General features: G+C 59.9%; 1 protein-coding gene across 1 annotated transcript; it reads right to left on the bottom strand.

The window, feature by feature from the left end:
- Nucleotides 1–521: 521 nt before the first annotated feature.
- NINJ1 (ninjurin 1) lies at nucleotides 522–13,789 on the bottom strand. The gene is made up of 4 exons (XM_008960002.5): nucleotides 13,595–13,789; nucleotides 5,891–6,119; nucleotides 4,384–4,547; nucleotides 522–1,256 (listed from the first exon to the last, which is right to left on the bottom strand). Exons 1-3 carry the CDS (start codon nucleotides 13,667–13,669, stop codon nucleotides 4,393–4,395), a joined length of 459 nt encoding a protein of 152 aa, XP_008958250.3. The 5' UTR covers nucleotides 13,670–13,789; the 3' UTR covers nucleotides 522–1,256; nucleotides 4,384–4,392.
- Between the last annotated feature and the right edge of the window lie 3,363 nt (nucleotides 13,790–17,152).

The raw sequence follows: 17,152 nt of genomic DNA, 5'->3' as shown, positions 1-17,152 counted from the left end.
ACACTGGCGGCCCGGGAGCCAGGTTTCCACTGGGTGAGGGGTCCTGTGGGGCAGGTGGGCCCTGAGAGTCCAGGGCCTGGTCCCGGCATGGCTCCCAGCTCCCCTGTGCCCAGAGAATGTCCCCGCTGACCACAGGCATCACTGGACACCACTGCGGGGAAGCAGCAACTTCAAACTTGGTAGAGGAGAGACTCAGGGGCAGCACCTCAAGGCCTGTCCGCAGGCGGGGGCAGGAAACAGTGCTGGAAACATGTGAGGGGGAAAACGACGCCACTCCCCACCTGACCCTGCCTGGGTCAGAGGTCACTAGGGGCTGCTGATGCCAATGACCTCAGACTTCCACCTCTGTGCCTCCAAACCTCACCCCAGGAGATGTCAGGAGCCAAAGAGCTCCCCAACCCAAGATTCTGGAGAAGGCGGCCCTGGCCAGAACCGTGTGCTTCTGACGCCCCTGCAGGGCAGCTGGAAAGGGGACAGGGAAGCCAAGGCTGGTCCAGCCCCGGGAACAGGGAGATGGCATGTGGAGCCCGACAAAGAGCATGGGCTTTATTGTTCATTCATGATTAGAAAAGTGGGTGCTAGGACCCCCGTGGAGGGGGCTGGGCTCTGCCCGGTCACTGCTGGTGCAGGGTATATACAAGGTCTACGGCCCTCACAGGCCTGACTGGCTCCCTCTTGATGGCCACCAAGCCCAGGCACTTAAGACCAGAGCCAGTGGCCATCCGTAGGGCCAAAGGCAGTTCTGGCTGTGCAGGGTCCCTGGGTTAGGAAGTGGACAGAGGCTGGGGTCACCAGGGCAACCCGGACAGGGCCCACGGGAGGCAGGGACGCTGGTGCTTTGGGAGAGGGAGAGACATCTCCTTGTCCTTCTGGAATGTCCTGAGACAGAGGCTGGCCCTGGTCACTCATCCAGCCCATCCACGGACCTGCTGTGTGTCCTTGAGTGGGTTGAGACCCTTCTCTGGGCACAGGTCTCTGCAGCTGTCCAGTTCTGACCCTCTGGGTTATTGTGGCCAGCCCCCATGTGCCAGGAGGGAGCTGCCTCCTGGGAACAGCTGCTGAGAGACAAGAGTGGCCTCCTGCGTGGTGCTTGGCCGCAGTCAGAGCAAGGGCTGGTCCGGGGACATGGTGCAGATGAGGCCAGCCTGGGCTCTGGCAGTCTGGGTAGTGCCATGTGCAGGGAGGTGGACACCTCACAGGTATGGCGACTCCTGGGGTCGGGCAGCTGAGTTGCAGGGCAGGCAGCATCCAGGGTCCTGGAAAGGAGACAGAGGAGAGGCTCTGAGCCTGGAAGGAGGGAGAGGAGAGGCTCTGAGCCTGGAAGGAGGGAGAGGAGAGGGTCTGAGCCTGGAAGGAGGGAGAGGAGAGGCTCTGAGCCTGGAAGGAGGGAGAGGAGAGGCTCTGAGCCTGGAAGGAGGGAGAGTAGAGGGTCTGAGCCCGAAAGGAGGGAGAGGAGAGGGTCTGAGCCCGTAAGGAGGGAGAGGAGAGGGTCTGAGCCCGGAAGGAGGGAGAGGAGAGGGTCTGAGCCTGAAAGGAGGGAGAGGAGAGGGTCTGAGCCTGGAAGGAGGGAGACGAGAGGGTCTGAGCCCGGAATGCTGGAGAGGAGAGGGTCTGAGCCCGGAAGGAGGGAGAGGACAGGGTCTGAGCCCGGAAGGAGGGAGAGGAGAGGGTCTGAGCCTGGGAAGGAGGGAGAGGAGAGGGTCTGAGCCTGGGAAGGAGGCAGAGGAGAGGGTCTGAGCCCGGAAGGAGGGAGAGGAGAGGGTCTGAGCCTGGGAAGGAGGGAGAGGAGAGGGTCTGAGCCTGGAAGGAGGGAGAGGAGAGGGTCTGAGCCTGGGAAGGAGGGAGAGGAGAGGCTCTGAGCCCGGAAGGAGGGAGAGGAGAGGCTCTGAGCCTGGGAAGGAGGGAGAGGAGAGGCTCTGCGCCTGGGAAGGAGGGAGAGGAGAGGGTCTGAGCCTGGAAGGAGGGAGAGGAGAGGCTCTGAGCCAGGCTGTGACAAGCCCCGAGTGTCAGGGCCATTTGCACACCCGGACTCAGGAAGGAGAAGAGCCTGATTCTGACATGAGAGGTGTCAAAGTACTCCATGCCTCAGTTTCCCCTCTGAAAATGGAATGAATATAGCATGGCTGGGTTATTGCCAGGACTTAGAGGCCTGGCCCAGCATGGGGGGCTCGGGTTGGGCAGCTGTGACCATAGCCACCCACGAAGCCTGAGACCTCTCTGACTGCTCCACGCAGGACACACAGCAGCTTTGGCCTCCGAGCCTCTGAGGACAGCCTTAAGGTCCACTGCTGGGTCCCCATGTGGCCCACAGACGCAGCACCCTCTTCCCAGCAGGCAGATAACTCATGCTTGGGAGAGTTAGGGACTGCATTCAGCACACACAGCAGGTGATTAATAAATGGCCTGGCCACATGCCCAAGCCAGGGAGCAGCTGACATCTAGGTGTTCTGGAAGAGGGCAACTTAACTACAAACTGGAGGCAGCATCTGGACAGTGACTTGGACCCCACATGGGGCCGCCCAGATCCAGGTCCTTTCAGAAGGGTGACTTCAGGCTCCACGGCTGGGACATTGGGGGCTGGCGTGATCCCACTGGGGGAATGGCCATGGGTGTGGTAGGGGAGCTTGAGAGGCCATGGGCCACTACGAGCAGCGGTCACTCATTGGCCCCCGTGTGGGGAGGGGCGAGGCCAGGTGGATGCAGGGTGCTCCCAACCCAGCTGCTGGCCCCAGCGCCCCACCTCATCCTCACTATGCCCTCTTGGGGAATTTTTTTTTTTTTTCCCGAGATGGAGTCTCATACTGTTGCCCAGGCTGGAGTGCAATGGCGTGATCTCAGTTCACTGCAATCTCCACCTTCCAGGTTCAAGCGATTCTCCTGCCTCACCCTCCTGAGTAGCTGGGATTACAGGCATGCGCCATCACGCCTGGCTAATTTTGTATTTTTAGCAGAGACAGGGTATCTCCATGTTGGTCAGGCTGGTCTCAAGCTCCCGACCTCAGGTGATCCGCTTGCCTCAGCCCCCCAAAGTGCTGGGATTACAGGCGTGAGCCACCGCGCCTGGCCTGGGGAAATTTTTATATATCCTTGACACACAGGCGCTCTGCCCCAAGAGCACTGCTCCTGTCTACTCTGCCATGGGCCACCACTGGTGGAGAGATGGCCACCTGCCAGGAGTGCCCACCCCTCCCTTAGCAACTCACCTCCACCTCTGCTACAAACCGGAGGGGTGACCCCTAGGCCTAAGGTCACGGGGACTGTGGTGTGTGGCCCTGGCCTGGCTGCATGGACTGTAGTGTGTGCACCATGTGGCCCTGGCCATGGCTGCATCCCAGGCCTTCCTGTGGATCCTGCTCCCAGGCTGTGTCACTGGGCAGACGCTCACCCTCTCTGAGCAAGGACACAGGGAGAGGCTGTATGTGGTGTGAGAAGTCTTCCTATACTGGGTGCCTCGTCCTGTAGAGACAGCCTCAGTCTGCATCCTGCACACAGCCAGGGTCCAGCCTAAGGCAGGCAGCTAACAGATTCTGCGAGGCCCGGCAAGGGGCAGACTTGAAGAGTCACAAGGGCTCCACGTGACAAGATCCTGAATCCCACTGTCCTGGTCAGAGTGGCACAGTGAGGTGGGCATGTCAGGCAGGCGGTCATATCAAGGTCCCTTTTACTCAGACGAGGGCTGGGAGGAAGCTTCACCTGCTAAGTGGAGCTGATAAGGGGTGCAGAGCCCCTGACTTATCAAGAGAAGCCGGAAATCTTTGGGTTTTGGGTGTTTTTTGAGACAGAGTCTCACTCTGTCGCTCAGGCTGGAGTGCAGTAGTACGATCTTAGCTCACTGCAACCTCTGCCTCCTGGGTTCAAGCGATTCTCCTGCCTCAGCCTCCTGAGTAGCTGGGACTACAGGGATGTGCCACCATGCCTGGCCACTTTTTGTATTTTTAGTAGAGACGGGGTTTCACCCTGTTGGCGAGGCTGGTCTCGAACTCCTGACCTCAAGTGATCTGCCCGCCTCAGCCTCCCAAAGTGCTGGGATTACCGGCATGAGCCACCGCGCCTGACCCAGAAATCTTTTTTTTTTTTTTTCGGACAGACATTCTGAATGTATAGAAATCTTACGTTTAAGTGAGTTCTCCAGGATGTTCAAATGGTGGCTCCTACACACATTCCATCTAAACACTGTGACCACAGGACCCCAGGTGGCCAGCACCAGTGGCAGGGCTGGCCTCAAGGCAGTGGCCAGGCATTGGCCTTGTAGGTGTGGACGAGGATGCCCATGGCCTAGGAAGGTGTCCAAGGCTGGCCGGCCAGGGACTCACCACACTGCAAGAGCCTCCAACAGCGAGCAATCCCAGGACTGCAGGCCTCGCGCCCCATCTCCCAGCTCACCTGGGTGTCCTACTGCTGGGGTGCCATGTCCATCAAGGGCTTCTGGACCCCGAAGGCCGTGATGAAGATGTTGACTACCACGATGATGAACACCAGGCCCGTGGCCAGGTTGTTGAGGAAGTCCAGCTTGGCGTGCTTGGCCGGGTTGTTAAGGTCGTACTTGACTGTGGGCGAGAGAGGAGTGGATGGTGCCAAGGGCAGCCCAGACGCAGCGCCCCAGCCTGGGACAGTGGAAGGGGACCCACCCCAGCGGTCAAGCTGTCCTGGGACATTACAGGGCCCTCAGTCGCATTTAGGATGAGTTTTGTCGCCCAGAGAAAAATACATCTGTTTTGCTGAAACATGGACAACAGCGCCCCTGGCTTGGGCAACCCCACGGTCTATGACCCCACCTTCTGTAGCCCCCATATTTTCCTTATACGAATTGAAGCTATGGACGTCAACCAAAGGCCAGGTTTGGGCAAATGCACTGAGCCCTTTGCGTGCCTTAATCTAGTGATTCCTGCCACAAGCTGCAGTTCTGTTATGATGCCTGTTTTATAAATGAGGCCCGGGAGGTTCAGCCACTTGCCCAAGGTTACGCAGCCATGAAGAGGACCCTGGGCCCAGAAGGTGAGGACTGGCATGACTGAGGCCATCTCATGGCATGGGTCAACAAGAACCCGGTGAAACACCTGCCCTAATGCCCACAGGCCAGGCCCTGACCCCACTCTGTGCTCTTTCAAAGTGCAGGGTGGGGCCAGGCACAGTGGTTCATACCTGTAATCCCAGCACTTTGGGAAGCCGAGACAGGAGGATCAGGTGAGCCCAGGAGTTTGAGACCAGCCTGGGCAGCATAGCAAGACCCCGTGTCTACCAAAAATAAAAAAATTAGCTGGCATGATGGCATATAGCTGTGGTCCAGCCTACCTGGGAGGCTGAGGCAGAAGGCTCGCTTGAGCCTGGGAGGTTAAGACTGCAGTGAGCTGTGATCAAGACACAGCAAGACCCGGTTTCAAAAACAAAACAAAACAAAACAAGGCTGAGCGTGGTGACTCATGCCTGTAATCCCAGTATTTTGGGAGACTGAGGCTGTTGGATCACTTGAGCTCAAAAATTCGACTGGGCAACATGGCGTAACCTCATCTCTACAAAAAATACAAAAATTAGCCGGGCATGGTGATGAGCACCTGTAATCCCAGTTACTTTGGGGGCTGAGGTGGGAGGATCGCTTGAGCCCAGGAAATGGAGCTTGCAGTGAGCCGAGACTGCGCCACTGCATTCCAGCCTGGGTGACAGAGGGGGACCTTGTTTCAAAAAACAAAACAAAACAAAACAAAAACCAAAGTGCAGGGCGGGGGGAGGGGGGGTGCCACTTCCTGGACTGCATGTCTGGGTGATGAGGGCCAGGAACTCGGCAGCTCCTTGAGAGCCAAGTGTGCAAGGTGGTGGGCACCTGTCCCAGGGGATGCGAGCAGATGCCAGCAAGGTGAGCAGGTGGCCCGGCTGCCCCCACCTGGGGACCTACCAAGGAAGATGAGCAGCACCCCCACGCCGATCTGCAGCACAAGGGAGATGGAGATGAGGACCACCAGGGGCACATAGAAGGCGAAGCTGGGGCCCTGTTCCACGACGGCCTTCAGCTGGGACGCGTTGGCCATCAGCAGCGCGATGTCCAGCATGCTCTCGGCTGCGCTCTTCTTGTTGGCGTAATGGTTCACGTTGATGGGCCCGTGCCTCCAGCCCCCGCGGGCCGGCTGCAGGGAGGGGAATGGTCAGCAAGGCGGGTGGGGGAGGGGGGCAAGGGCTGTGCCTGAGTCGGGCTCTGGGGGTCACCCGGCCCTGCAGGTGAGGGCTTCCCTTGCCCCCACCCCTGGTAAGTGCTCAGACAGAAGTGCTTATTACCCTAAGGAGCGGCTGCGAGAATGTGCTCAGCCTTTATAAAACCTCCCCTAGGAATACGGTCCTGGAGAGAAAGGAAACGACATAGCAACCTCAGCACACGCATTCTGATTTTCCACTGGAAAGCATTGCCCGATCCTCCCCCTCCTGCCATAGGCGGGGCTGCTCCTCCCTGCCTGCCCCTACCCGTCTGTGCCCCCGGCCTCCTCTCCCCCTCCCCTCAGAGTCTGAGCTCCTGATGCCAGGAAAGGAAGTGACGTGTGGGCGGACAGATCTGTGCACACCGGCCCAGGCAAGAAACAAGTCCTCCTGGGCGGGACCTAAGGGCTGAGATCGCCCCTGCCACCTCCCAACCTCCCAGCCTTGGGGCCCAACAGGCCACTTGCCTCCAGGCCTCAGCACAGGCCTTGCAGAACTATTCGGCCATTAGCAGCAAGGCTTCACTGAGGTGGGCCACCCAGAGCCCGGCCCCGACACAGCAGAGGCTCAATAGATGCCTCAGCATACGACATACAGTGGAGCTTAGCTTCCGCATTACTTCCCAGAGTAATAAAATGGGAATGCGAGTTCTGATGGAATCCTCTTTGCCTTAGGGGCCTATCTGGTCAGGGCCCCCTGCAGTTCTCTCGAAGCCCCCAGTGCCTTTCCCTGGTGCCAGACACTCTCAAGCTCCAAGGCCCCACACAGAGGCCACTGCTTCCAGGAAGCCTCCCAGGACTTCCCCTGGCAGGACATGGCCCTCTCTCCTGCCACAGGAAGGTCCTCTCTAGGGCTGGCCCTTCATTCCAAGCTAAGTACCAAACTTCCTCTTTCTCTGGAGCAAGAGTCTGCCCCTCTCAAGCTGCCCTGGTGGGGCCCCTCTTCAGTCACTCAGGACAAACCTGCCAGCCCCTTGGCCCGGCCCTTTGTCCACAGGCGCCCCTGAGTTGCCAGGCCCTAGACCACAGCCTCCCAGGACTGGTCACCTGCTTGGAGGCAGCTGTGAGAACCCACTGCTGGCAGCCAACCTCCTGGGGCCCTCTCTGGGAGATCCTGTTTCCAGACTCATGAAAGATGCAGGCCGGGAGGCCGGGGTGCTGCAGGGCCACAGGGAGGGGCGGACATGGTATCCATTCAGGCCTCGACTTTCTGCAGGCTGGAAAAATACACGAGGCAGCCAATACAGAACCAGCAGAGGGCAGGGGCCTTGCTTTCATGCTGCGTGTTTTTCAGTTTCATCTAAAATTATGTGCCCAGGAGGAAGAGAGTGGGCGTCAGGGGACACTGGTGGGCTCTGCTGCTTACACCTGGGCCTGGGAATTCCAACAACCTGCCTGCAGCATCAGCTGCTCTCTAAGTAGCAAGTTCACGTGGACACATGTGCGCACAGGGACAGCCGCCTTTACCTGGGCCACCCAGCAGCGCTGTCCCTGGGGCCCTGGTGTGCTCTCGGGTCACTCCATGCATACCCCGAAGCCTCTATGGGGTGTCTACTTTGCCTCTCCCACCCGGGGCCTGACGCTGCACTCCCTGGGATTCCCCCAGGCCCCAGCACAGCCAGGGCACTCACCAAGTGAGAGGCTGTGTTCCTCTCCCATTCTACAGACCAGCAGATTGCAGCTTGGAGGAGGTTTGCCCAGAGCCACCTCCCAGGACTGTGTGTCCCTGTCCCACCACTGTCCACTTAGGGGCTTCCTCCCAGGCTGCCCAGGGTCTGGGTGAGGACAGCCTGGACACAAGGGCCTGTGCCTGGCACTGAGGTCGTCTCCAGCTCTGCTTTTGCGAAGCTGCCCAGTGGGCCACACCCCATCACACGTGTGCTCTGCAAGGTGCAGTGTCCCAGGGGCTGCTGGCCACAGTGGGCATGTGCTCCTAAGTTTCACAAACCTCAAGTGCCAAAGTGCCTTCCTTCAAGGCCATCCTTATGCTCATCCGGGTCTCCATCCCAGGACTTGGTGCTGGGAGAAGGCCAAGTGCAGACCCCGTGAGGATTTCCACCTTCTGGGAACATCTACACATATATATGCGTGTTCCTAGTCACAAAAGCACAGAAACACACATCCCCCAGAAAGACACACATAGACGTGAGACACACATGTGCACACAATACAGCACACACAAATACACATGCACATACATACATATGCACACGTACATAAACAGACACACAAGCCCAGGCTAACTGTGTTGGCCTCTGGGCAGGAGGAAGAATTCCCTTTTTTTCTGAGCTCTGCAGAACCATTTAAATAGTTCACAGCCATGCAGTCACGAGGAATACTCAGATCCATTAAAAAGCACCATCCGCGCAGAGCCTCCAGCTCCCCAAGCCTCAGCTCTCAGCACCCCCAGCCACGAGGAGCCTGTGCCCCTGCTGTCCTCATGCCCACTTAAGGTGGGTAAACTGAGGCCCAGCAAAGGCGGTTCCTTACCCAAAGCCACATAGCAAGTGAGGGCTTGGCTAGGATTTGAACCCAGGCCCCGGGGCTCAGAAGCTCTGGTAGCTGATGCCATTGTCCCTTAGGGGCTGAACTCTCAATGGCTCCCTGCTTCAGGCTCCAGCTGTGTCCGGACAACTAGCCCCACTTTGTGCCTCAGTCTCCCATGTGTACCACGAGGCTGTGGAGCAGATGCCCCAGGATGGCCTCTGAGCCCCGAGTGGCCAGCAAATGCCCTGACCATGCACCCCTGCTGGTGAAGGGCACTTCCAGCCCATCCGACCATCTGCTTCCTGTCCAACCTGCAGCTAGGGAAGCTTCTGCATGCAGGTCAAGCCCTGGCTCACCACAGCCCAGCCCGTGGCCCTGACACAAGCTCCCCCTCCGTTGGCCTCAGTCTCCCCCTCCGTATATCTAGGGTTGCACCTGGGAAACTCCTGCTTACCAAGGGAGAGGCTGTGTTCCTCTCCCATTCTACAGACCAGCAGATTGCAGCTCAGAGGAGGTTTTCCCAGAGCCACCTCCCAGGACTGTGTGTCCCAAAGCATAGGGCTGCCCCAGGATACAGCATAGCTGGCGACCACCCCAGGCAGCAGGCCACATTGGGAGCATCATGTGGAGGGGAGGGCAGCAGGGCCAGTCTGATTCCCTGTCCCTAACCTTGGTGCTCTGGGCCTTGGAGCCCTGAGCTGACCACCACACAGGAGGGTCCCAGGGAGGACGATCCCACTCTCCCCCAGTCCTGGGCACTTGCCTCTATCTTGGGATGGGCCTGAGGGTGGCTGGGGGACCCAGCTGCCACAGGTGAGGGAGCCCTGTGGTCCTGACCAGCCAGCAGGAGCTGCCAGGAGCTAAGCCCTGCTGAGACCAGTGCCCATGGCTTGGGCAGGGCAGGGAATAAACACCCTGGTTAATAGATTCCCAGAACCTCAGCAGCACTCGGGGCCTGGGGCCAGGCCAGATATTTTTCCTCTGAAAGCTAGGAGGGAGGCTTGGTAAGGAGGTCAGCTCTGTGTAGGGGCGTGGCTGGCTCCTCATGCAACCTTCTGTGGACGGTCGGCCTCCCCACTGCAGGCTGCACGTGTTGGGGCTGGGCCACACGGTCGGTCCTAGGGTCACTTCAGTGAGCATCCTCAGCTCAGTGGGATATGAACCAGGCTTGCTGCATCCACCGGCCTGGCTCTGGCCATAGCATAATGGGTGTTCTGGCTCACCCAGGGCTTTGATGGGAGGAGACAGGGTCAGGGGCTGTGGGCCCACAAATGTGGTGATGCATATCAGTCGCCCTTTCCAAGGGCCTGTGAGGAGTAGGGCTGGAAGCTGCCACAGCACCTCCTTTACCCCCCCAGTCCTGCCTCAACACTGACCACTCTATGCCTCAGTTTCCTCATTTGTAAAATGGGTAGACAAGGATGTGGAGGGGACTGAATGGGGTGGTCTCAGATGCTCCATGGCTGGTGGAGCGCATGGCAGTGGGTGGCAGGACTGTTTTCCTTGATGCCTGGCTCTCACTGTTTTGAAAGACTCTGCCTCCCCGACCAACTCCACTGACTCAAAAGCAGCTGAACAGGCTCACAAAACAGTCACACAGCAAAGAAAGGACAGCCTGGGGCACAGGTTCTCCTGTGCTGAGCAGGACCCAGGGGGACAACAGGGACGAGGTGCCTGCCCTGGGTGCCTGGGGGGTCCCAGTCTACACCTTGGCTGCTCGCAGCCTGTCCTGCTCACTGGCCCTAACCCTTGGACTCAGCAGGCATTGGCAGATGGTGGGGCGACCTGAAAATCAGGCACCCCTCTTCTACCCCACCATATGCTAGGACCTGCCTGGGGCTTCCGGCATCCCTTGTCTGACCCACCAGTGTGGGCATGAGCTGCTGTGCCCATTCCCCAGATGCCACACAGACAGGCAGGGCCTGGCACTGGAGCCCTGCACCGTCTCCTACCGGCCAGCCCAGGAAGCAGGCCCTGAGAGGGTCTCCCAGCTCCATGTCTGTGTTCCTGGCAGGAAACCCCAGCAAGACAGCAGGAAGTGCTGGAAGGCGGGGTTCCCACCGCAGCTGGGCCAGGCAGACCCACTTCCCGCGGACTCAGCACTGGCCACGAGTGGCCCTGAGACCATGTTAGGGTTGCCTTTTAGAACTTGGCCCAGACCCTGCCGGCCTCAGAATCTGCCAGGAAAGCAGAAATGAGGAAACGAGCAAACCTCCTCCTGGGCCATGCATGGCCCAGACGGCAGGTATACAGGGCACAGCTACCTACCTCCAAGGACCATGCCTCTTGGCTCAGATGTGGCCCCAGGAACCTTCAACCTGCGGGCTGTGAGGGGCAGGAAGGTGTGGCTGGCACCAGATGGCCGTGTCCTAACCCCATCCCCACCACCTCCCTGCCTTGAGACACCCTGGGGATAACAGATTCAGGCCATTTTCACATTAACATTGTTGTTTACTATTCCTTCTGCTGACAGCCACAAGTGAGCTGACTCAATCCCTGGACACTGATGGGGGCCCTCACATGAAGGGCCACAGGGGCGCAGGGCACACGGGGTGGGGGAGACCTGAGAGCTTCCCACGGCTGTGGCCCAACAGAGCCCACCCAGGTCGGAGTTCCACGTGTGGCTCCTCCCTGAGCCTTGTCCACCCTGGGAGGTGAGCAGTTGTGCCCCATTTTATAGAAAAGGAAACTGAGACTCTCCATTTTACAGAAAAGGAAACTGAGGGAGCTGGGCAAAGCGCTGCCCTCTCCAAACCACTGCCAGGGGTCACCAGTGGGAGAGGGTCTCTGTGGCAGGCAGAAGGATGAGGGCGCTGAGTGCTGGCCTGGCTCTAAGCACTTCATATACATCAGCTACTGAGTCCTCACCACCCTCTGTGGCAGGCACCGCGACCACACCCATTTCACAGATGAGAAACTGAGGCACAGAGTGCTGACATGATGTGCCCAAGAAACGGAGAAGCAAGGTCTTGAGGTTGGGAAGAGGAACAGGTGTGTTGGGTGGTCCTGGGCCCCCAGGCTGGGTGAGCAGAGCGGCCCTCGAAGTTTTCTACCCCTCAAGGGGAAATGTGCTCATCCTCACACTGGCTCATAGCCTTTCCACAGCTCCCTGGACACCAGACCGTGATCAGGCCTGCAAGGCCCCTCCCATCGGCCTGGCTTCCCATCCCCCGACCTCCTACCCGGCCCTCATGTGCTCTGTGGTCCAGCCTCTGAGCCTTTGCTCCCGCTGTTCCCTCTGCTTAGATGCCCTTCCACACATCTCAGAGAGCCAGATCTGCTCACCCACCTTCCCCGCCCTCCAGGGCTCAGCGCCAATGTCCCCACCTCCACAGAAAGCCTTCCCTGACCACCATGCCCCGCCCCCCACGATGGGCTCCCAGCCCCTAGGGAACCCCCTGCTTTGCCCTGGCCTCTCCTGCCCTGTCTGGGCTGGGATGCTCTCCAACCGCGGCTTGGTGGGGCGGGGCTGTGTCTCTCTCCCTCTGGTGCCCAGAGCCAAGACAGTGATCTGGGAACAAATCCAACCCAATCTCCTCTGGGCTTGAGATGCACCCATCTCAGGAGGCACAGCCTATCCTGCCGCCCGCAGAAGTGAGCAGAGACTGCTCTGAGTGGAGGGCATTGCCCGGGCAAGGTCAAGGTTGGGGGAGGAGCAGTATCCCTCCCTTTCCAAGGCGCTTCCAAGCCACTGACCTGTTTATTACCTGACTTGCTTTCCCCACTTCCCTGAAGGCAGGAGAGACCCTTTGTTCTCTCTTTATAAGACCATGTCTAAAAGGCCCAGCAAGGTGTGGCAACTTCCCAAGGACACACAGCCGGTGGAGCCCCCTGCCTATTGCTCCAAAGTGCTCACACACTGGGGCAGGGCCAGGTCGCTGGGGTCCCGCACACCGGTCAAGTCCTGCAGTGCGACAGCTCCTCTCTAACCTAGGAACAAGTGTCCATGCAGCCCCAGGGCCATCCTATCCCGTGGCTCATGGGGCCCCACCTCCCCGAACATGGCCTGTCCCCACAGCACCGGCCTAGGACTGTTCAGCAGCGAGTGGGCAGAGTGTCTTTGCCCCAGTCTGGTCCACGCCATGGAGAGGCCTGGAAAAACCCAACAGGCTGCTGTTCCCTGCCCCCATCCCTGAGGGGGTTAGAAAAGGAAAGAATGTTCAAAGTAAACAAGTCACCAGAGGGCCATGCCAGGACCTTGCAACAAACACAAGGTGCTCAGTAAGTGCTGAGTCCTGGGATGAAGAATTCTGAAGCGGGACCACTACCAGGGCCTGCCCCCTGCCCACAGCCCTCCCAGGCCGGGCAGGGCAAGCTCTGGAGGGCCGGTGGGGGCATACACTGAAGGCTGTGTGACGTTTCTATTTCTCAAGGCAGGTGAGTGGAATAGGGACCACAGCGGGCCCCAAGTTCCCCCATCAAGGCACGCATCAGATTGTGTGGTCAGCGTGGGGTGACGTAACTGTCTGCATGCAGCTGGTCTGGAGCCCGGAGGCTGTGACTCCCCTCCGCCCGCTCCCGGGCAAAGTGCGCTGAGGAGCCGGCACGGCGAGGCTGAAGTTAGAGAGGCCCGCGCGAGAGTGGGGGGAGGTCGGGAAAGCCGGGCGCCGGCAGTCCTTAGCCCGAGGAGCTGCGCCGAGGCCCCCTCCGCCGTGCAGCCAAGCGCGGGCGCTGCTTAGTGGGGCTGGGGACGCCAGCCCGCCCTGCGCCCCCACGCCCCCTCGTCCCGCCCACTTGCCGGGGGTGGCTGGAGCTCCCAGGGGCATCGTTCTGACCCTGATGGGGCGGGAAGGACTTGGCCTAGAGCGGGACGTCCCCCAACACTCTGCAGTGCGGACGCGGCGCACACAGGTGCCCGGGGAGCCGCGGCGCCCCGAAAGGACAGGGCCTGGCAAGATCATGCAGCGGTGGGGGGAAGGTCTTACCGAGGCGTCCGGGGAGCCGGGTGTGCCCGGAGGCAGGCCGCCGTTGAGCTCGTACTCCTCGGTTCCCGAGTCCATGGTGCGGCCGCCCAGGCCGCCAGGATCCGGGCCTGAGCGCGCCCGAGCCTCAGCCGCAGGCTCCAGCTGCGCGCCCGCCCCCGGCCCGCCCCCGGCCCGCCCGGCGGCGAGCTGCTGCCCCAGACTCCGCCTCCACCCGGGGCGGGCCCGGGGCCTGGAGGCTGTACGCTGAGAGCGCGCAGTTTGGGGCGACCCCAACCTCTCGGGCCTGAGACGGTCCTGCGGGGCCCCACAAGGGAGGGGGCGCGACGCCGATGGCCCCAGAGGACCCTGCGCTGCGTCTTGCTCTGAACCTCCGTCGCGGACACTTTTAATCCACAAAATGAGGCCAAGAACGACCTTTCCCTGGCCACCAGGCAAACTGCATGAAAGCGAGCGGGCGTTGCCGCTGGCGCCCACGCTGGGTTTTTCCCAGGCGGGGTTCGCCCTGGGAACCGCAGATCGCTCCAGCACAGCGCCTGCTGCGCCCCTAGTAACAGCGTCAGAGAGTCCGGGGTTCCCCTGATTGCGGGCCACGCAGACACAGGGCTTCCCACTCCCTGACCTTAGGTTTTCCTGCCTGGGAAATGGGGGTTATGAGGGCACAGACTCCTGGAGGGGCTGGGGGAGGCACAAAGGGGATGAACGTGCGCTGACTCATGGGCCCATCTGTGCCACCTGTGGCAGGGGGTGGGCTGGGGGCAGCACAGTGCCCAGAGCCCTGGCCAGATGCTAGGCGGGCCCCCACCTGTTGTATGATTGAAGTGGTTGTTTGGTCTCTGTTTCTCCATATGTTCATTCCTCAGCACTTTGCCCACCTGGGGGCCTGGGGGTCGAGAGCATGTGGCGGCCACCCTGGGAGGCCAGGGGAGTTCATCCTGACCACAGCATAGTCAGCTTGCGGCAGTGTGGCCACTCTATTTCCAGAAGGGCAGTGGAAGGAAGGCCAGCTCAGACCCCAGGCTCTGTCCAGTCAGGCTGCCACCGGGACAGGAGGTAGGAGTGAGTGGGCATGGGCAGGGCAGCAGGATTGCGCTTGCCCTGATCCTCCAAATGGGGTCATCCCATGAAGGAGGAGCTGTCGTTGGCCCACTTCACAGCAGAGAAACTGAGGCTCAGGCTGTCACTGCCCCAGCTCTGCCTCAGAGGGGATCTGCAGGACAGGGTCTGGCACGGTGGCCCACGACGGGGATGGTTGCTGTTGTCCTCGCATAATCAGGGCACTGTTGGCACACCTGAGTGTTCACCAGCAGCTGGAAATCCAGCACCATTCACACAAAAAACTCTCTCACAGTATGGGACAAATTCCTATTCTGGGGGATAGTGCCCGCCCACGAGGGCTCAATTCCCGGAGGGGCAAGAGGTGTGGGACCACAGAGAAAATACGTCACACCCAGAAAGGGCCCTGGGAGCTGCAGGGGAGCCCTGAGACCTTGGAAGGCCAAGGGCGCATAGAGAGGCCCCAAGCTGGGAGGGCTTGGCAGGTGGAGACCCCGTCCTGAGAGTATTCTTTCCTTTGTGTCATGTGGGAGCTCCTGCAGTGTGGTTCATCATTCCCATCCTTTTTTTTTTTTTTTTTTTTTTTGAGATGGAGTCTCGTTCTATCGCTCAGGCTGGAGTGCAGTGGCGCGATCTTGGCTCACTGCAAGCTCCACCTCCCAGGTTCAAGCGATTCTCCTGCCTCAGCCTCCCGAGTAGCTGGGACTACAGGCGCCCGCCACCACGCCTGGCTAATTTTTTGTATTTTTAGTAGAGACGGGGTTTCACCATGTTGGCCAGGATGGTCTCGATCTCCTGACCTTGTGATCTGCCTACCTCAGCCTCCCAAAGTGCAGGATTACAGGCATGAGCCACTGTACCGGGCCCAACCACCTACTTTCAAGTTCTCCTGGAGACCATGAGTGCATGAGCTGTCCAAGACCAGTTTCTAGACGCTGACCCTGAGCTGAGGGACATGTCCCCAGGAGAGACACAGAGGAGGGGTGTGGCTGGGAGGAACGGGCTGGCAGGTGCCCCAGCAGAGCAGCCCTATGTGTGGGTGGGTGTGCACACACAAACACTGTATATGTACGAGGGCCCCAGGCCTCTGTGGAGGAGCCCACAGGGTATCTCAGGATGCCTCTCTGGTGCCCAGGGAGGCTTGGTGCATCCCTCTCCCCCATCAAAGACTCTAGTGGATTCTTCTGGGGCTGGCATTGTGTTGAGTTCAGATCTGCCCCTTCTGGCTTGGGATGTGCTTCCTCATATGTAAAGTGGGTATAAGGCAAGATGGCATGTGAGGACCATGGAGGTGTCACCCCAGTGTGCTCCTCACAGTGCCACCTCAAGCAGGTGGCTCCATCCCGCTGACCAAGAATGAGACCCCAGTGGGGCAGAGAACAGGCACACCGGAGGCCTGGACCTTCTACTCACCCACTGTCCTAGGAGCTGGGACTAAGCACGGTCTAAGCGACCCCCACCGCGTACTATGGGGAGTACAGTTGTGTCTCTCGGACCTGGGGGAACATGCCGTGAAAGCACCAAGCTGTTGAAAGGTCCATGGGTCAGATGGACCGTGTTTTCACCCACAGAAAGCCTTCAGAAGCAGCCAGTCCCTGGCCTCCTCCATCTCGGAGAGGCTTGCAGGCAGGGATGCTGTTTCCACATCACCAAGGGAGAAAGCAAGTCTGGCAAGGTGGCGCAGCATGCCTGAGGTGACCCAGCTCTGCATGCCCACCTGCCCGCCTGCACATGCTCTTGCTAACATGAGCGGGAGGAGGACGGGGCTGGCAGTCGGCCCAGGGCAATGGCAACTCCCTGGAAGCCTGTGGTATTGCCAGCACCAGGCGTGGCCCATCCATTCCCCACCCACCTGAAGGAGCTGTTACCTGGCATCAGGGTGGAGCCAGGAGTCTGCATTTCTATCAGGTGGTCCCCAGGGACCACAGCTCTCACTGGGTCAGTGTACAGAGCAGGGAGGTAAGGGAGGCGGGTGTGTAGCGTGGCCACCCCATTTCCAGAAGGACAGAGGAAGGAAGCCCAGGCCTGTGAGGAGGTGCCATGCCATCATCCCCACACTAAAGATGGGATGGCAGAGGCTCAGAGAGCCGAGGGACTTGCCAAGGTCACCAGGCAGGGCTCAGTGGGAGGGGAGGCACAGCCAGGTCAAGGATGATAAGGGGCGAGGTGATGGGAGATGAGCACCACGCAGGTATGAGAGCCTCTCATGCTGTCCACCACAGAGAAGCAATGTGTCCAGGCTGCACAGCGAGGCACAGCTGGCCCTAGAAGGCCACAGAACAACAGAAACAAAGTGGATGTCCACCACAAGGGAGTGGCTAAGTGGATGATGGCCATCTGCATTCGGGAGTGGGATGCTATCGTCTACAGAGCAAGCGAGGCCAGGCCAGCAGATGTGGAGGGGTCCAGCTGCACTGCGGGCAGAGAACAGGCAGGAGCAGGAGGCTGGCCCCCGCTTCCTCTGCTGCACCCTGACACACTGCTCTGTTCCTTCCTGTTTGTGCA

This window comes from Pan paniscus, chromosome 11 (assembly GCF_029289425.2).
Source record: "Pan paniscus chromosome 11, NHGRI_mPanPan1-v2.0_pri, whole genome shotgun sequence".
NCBI lineage: Eukaryota > Metazoa > Chordata > Mammalia > Primates > Hominidae > Pan > Pan paniscus.
The sequence above is the reverse complement of the archived record's forward strand: the minus strand, read 5'-3'. Positions and strand labels throughout refer to the sequence as shown.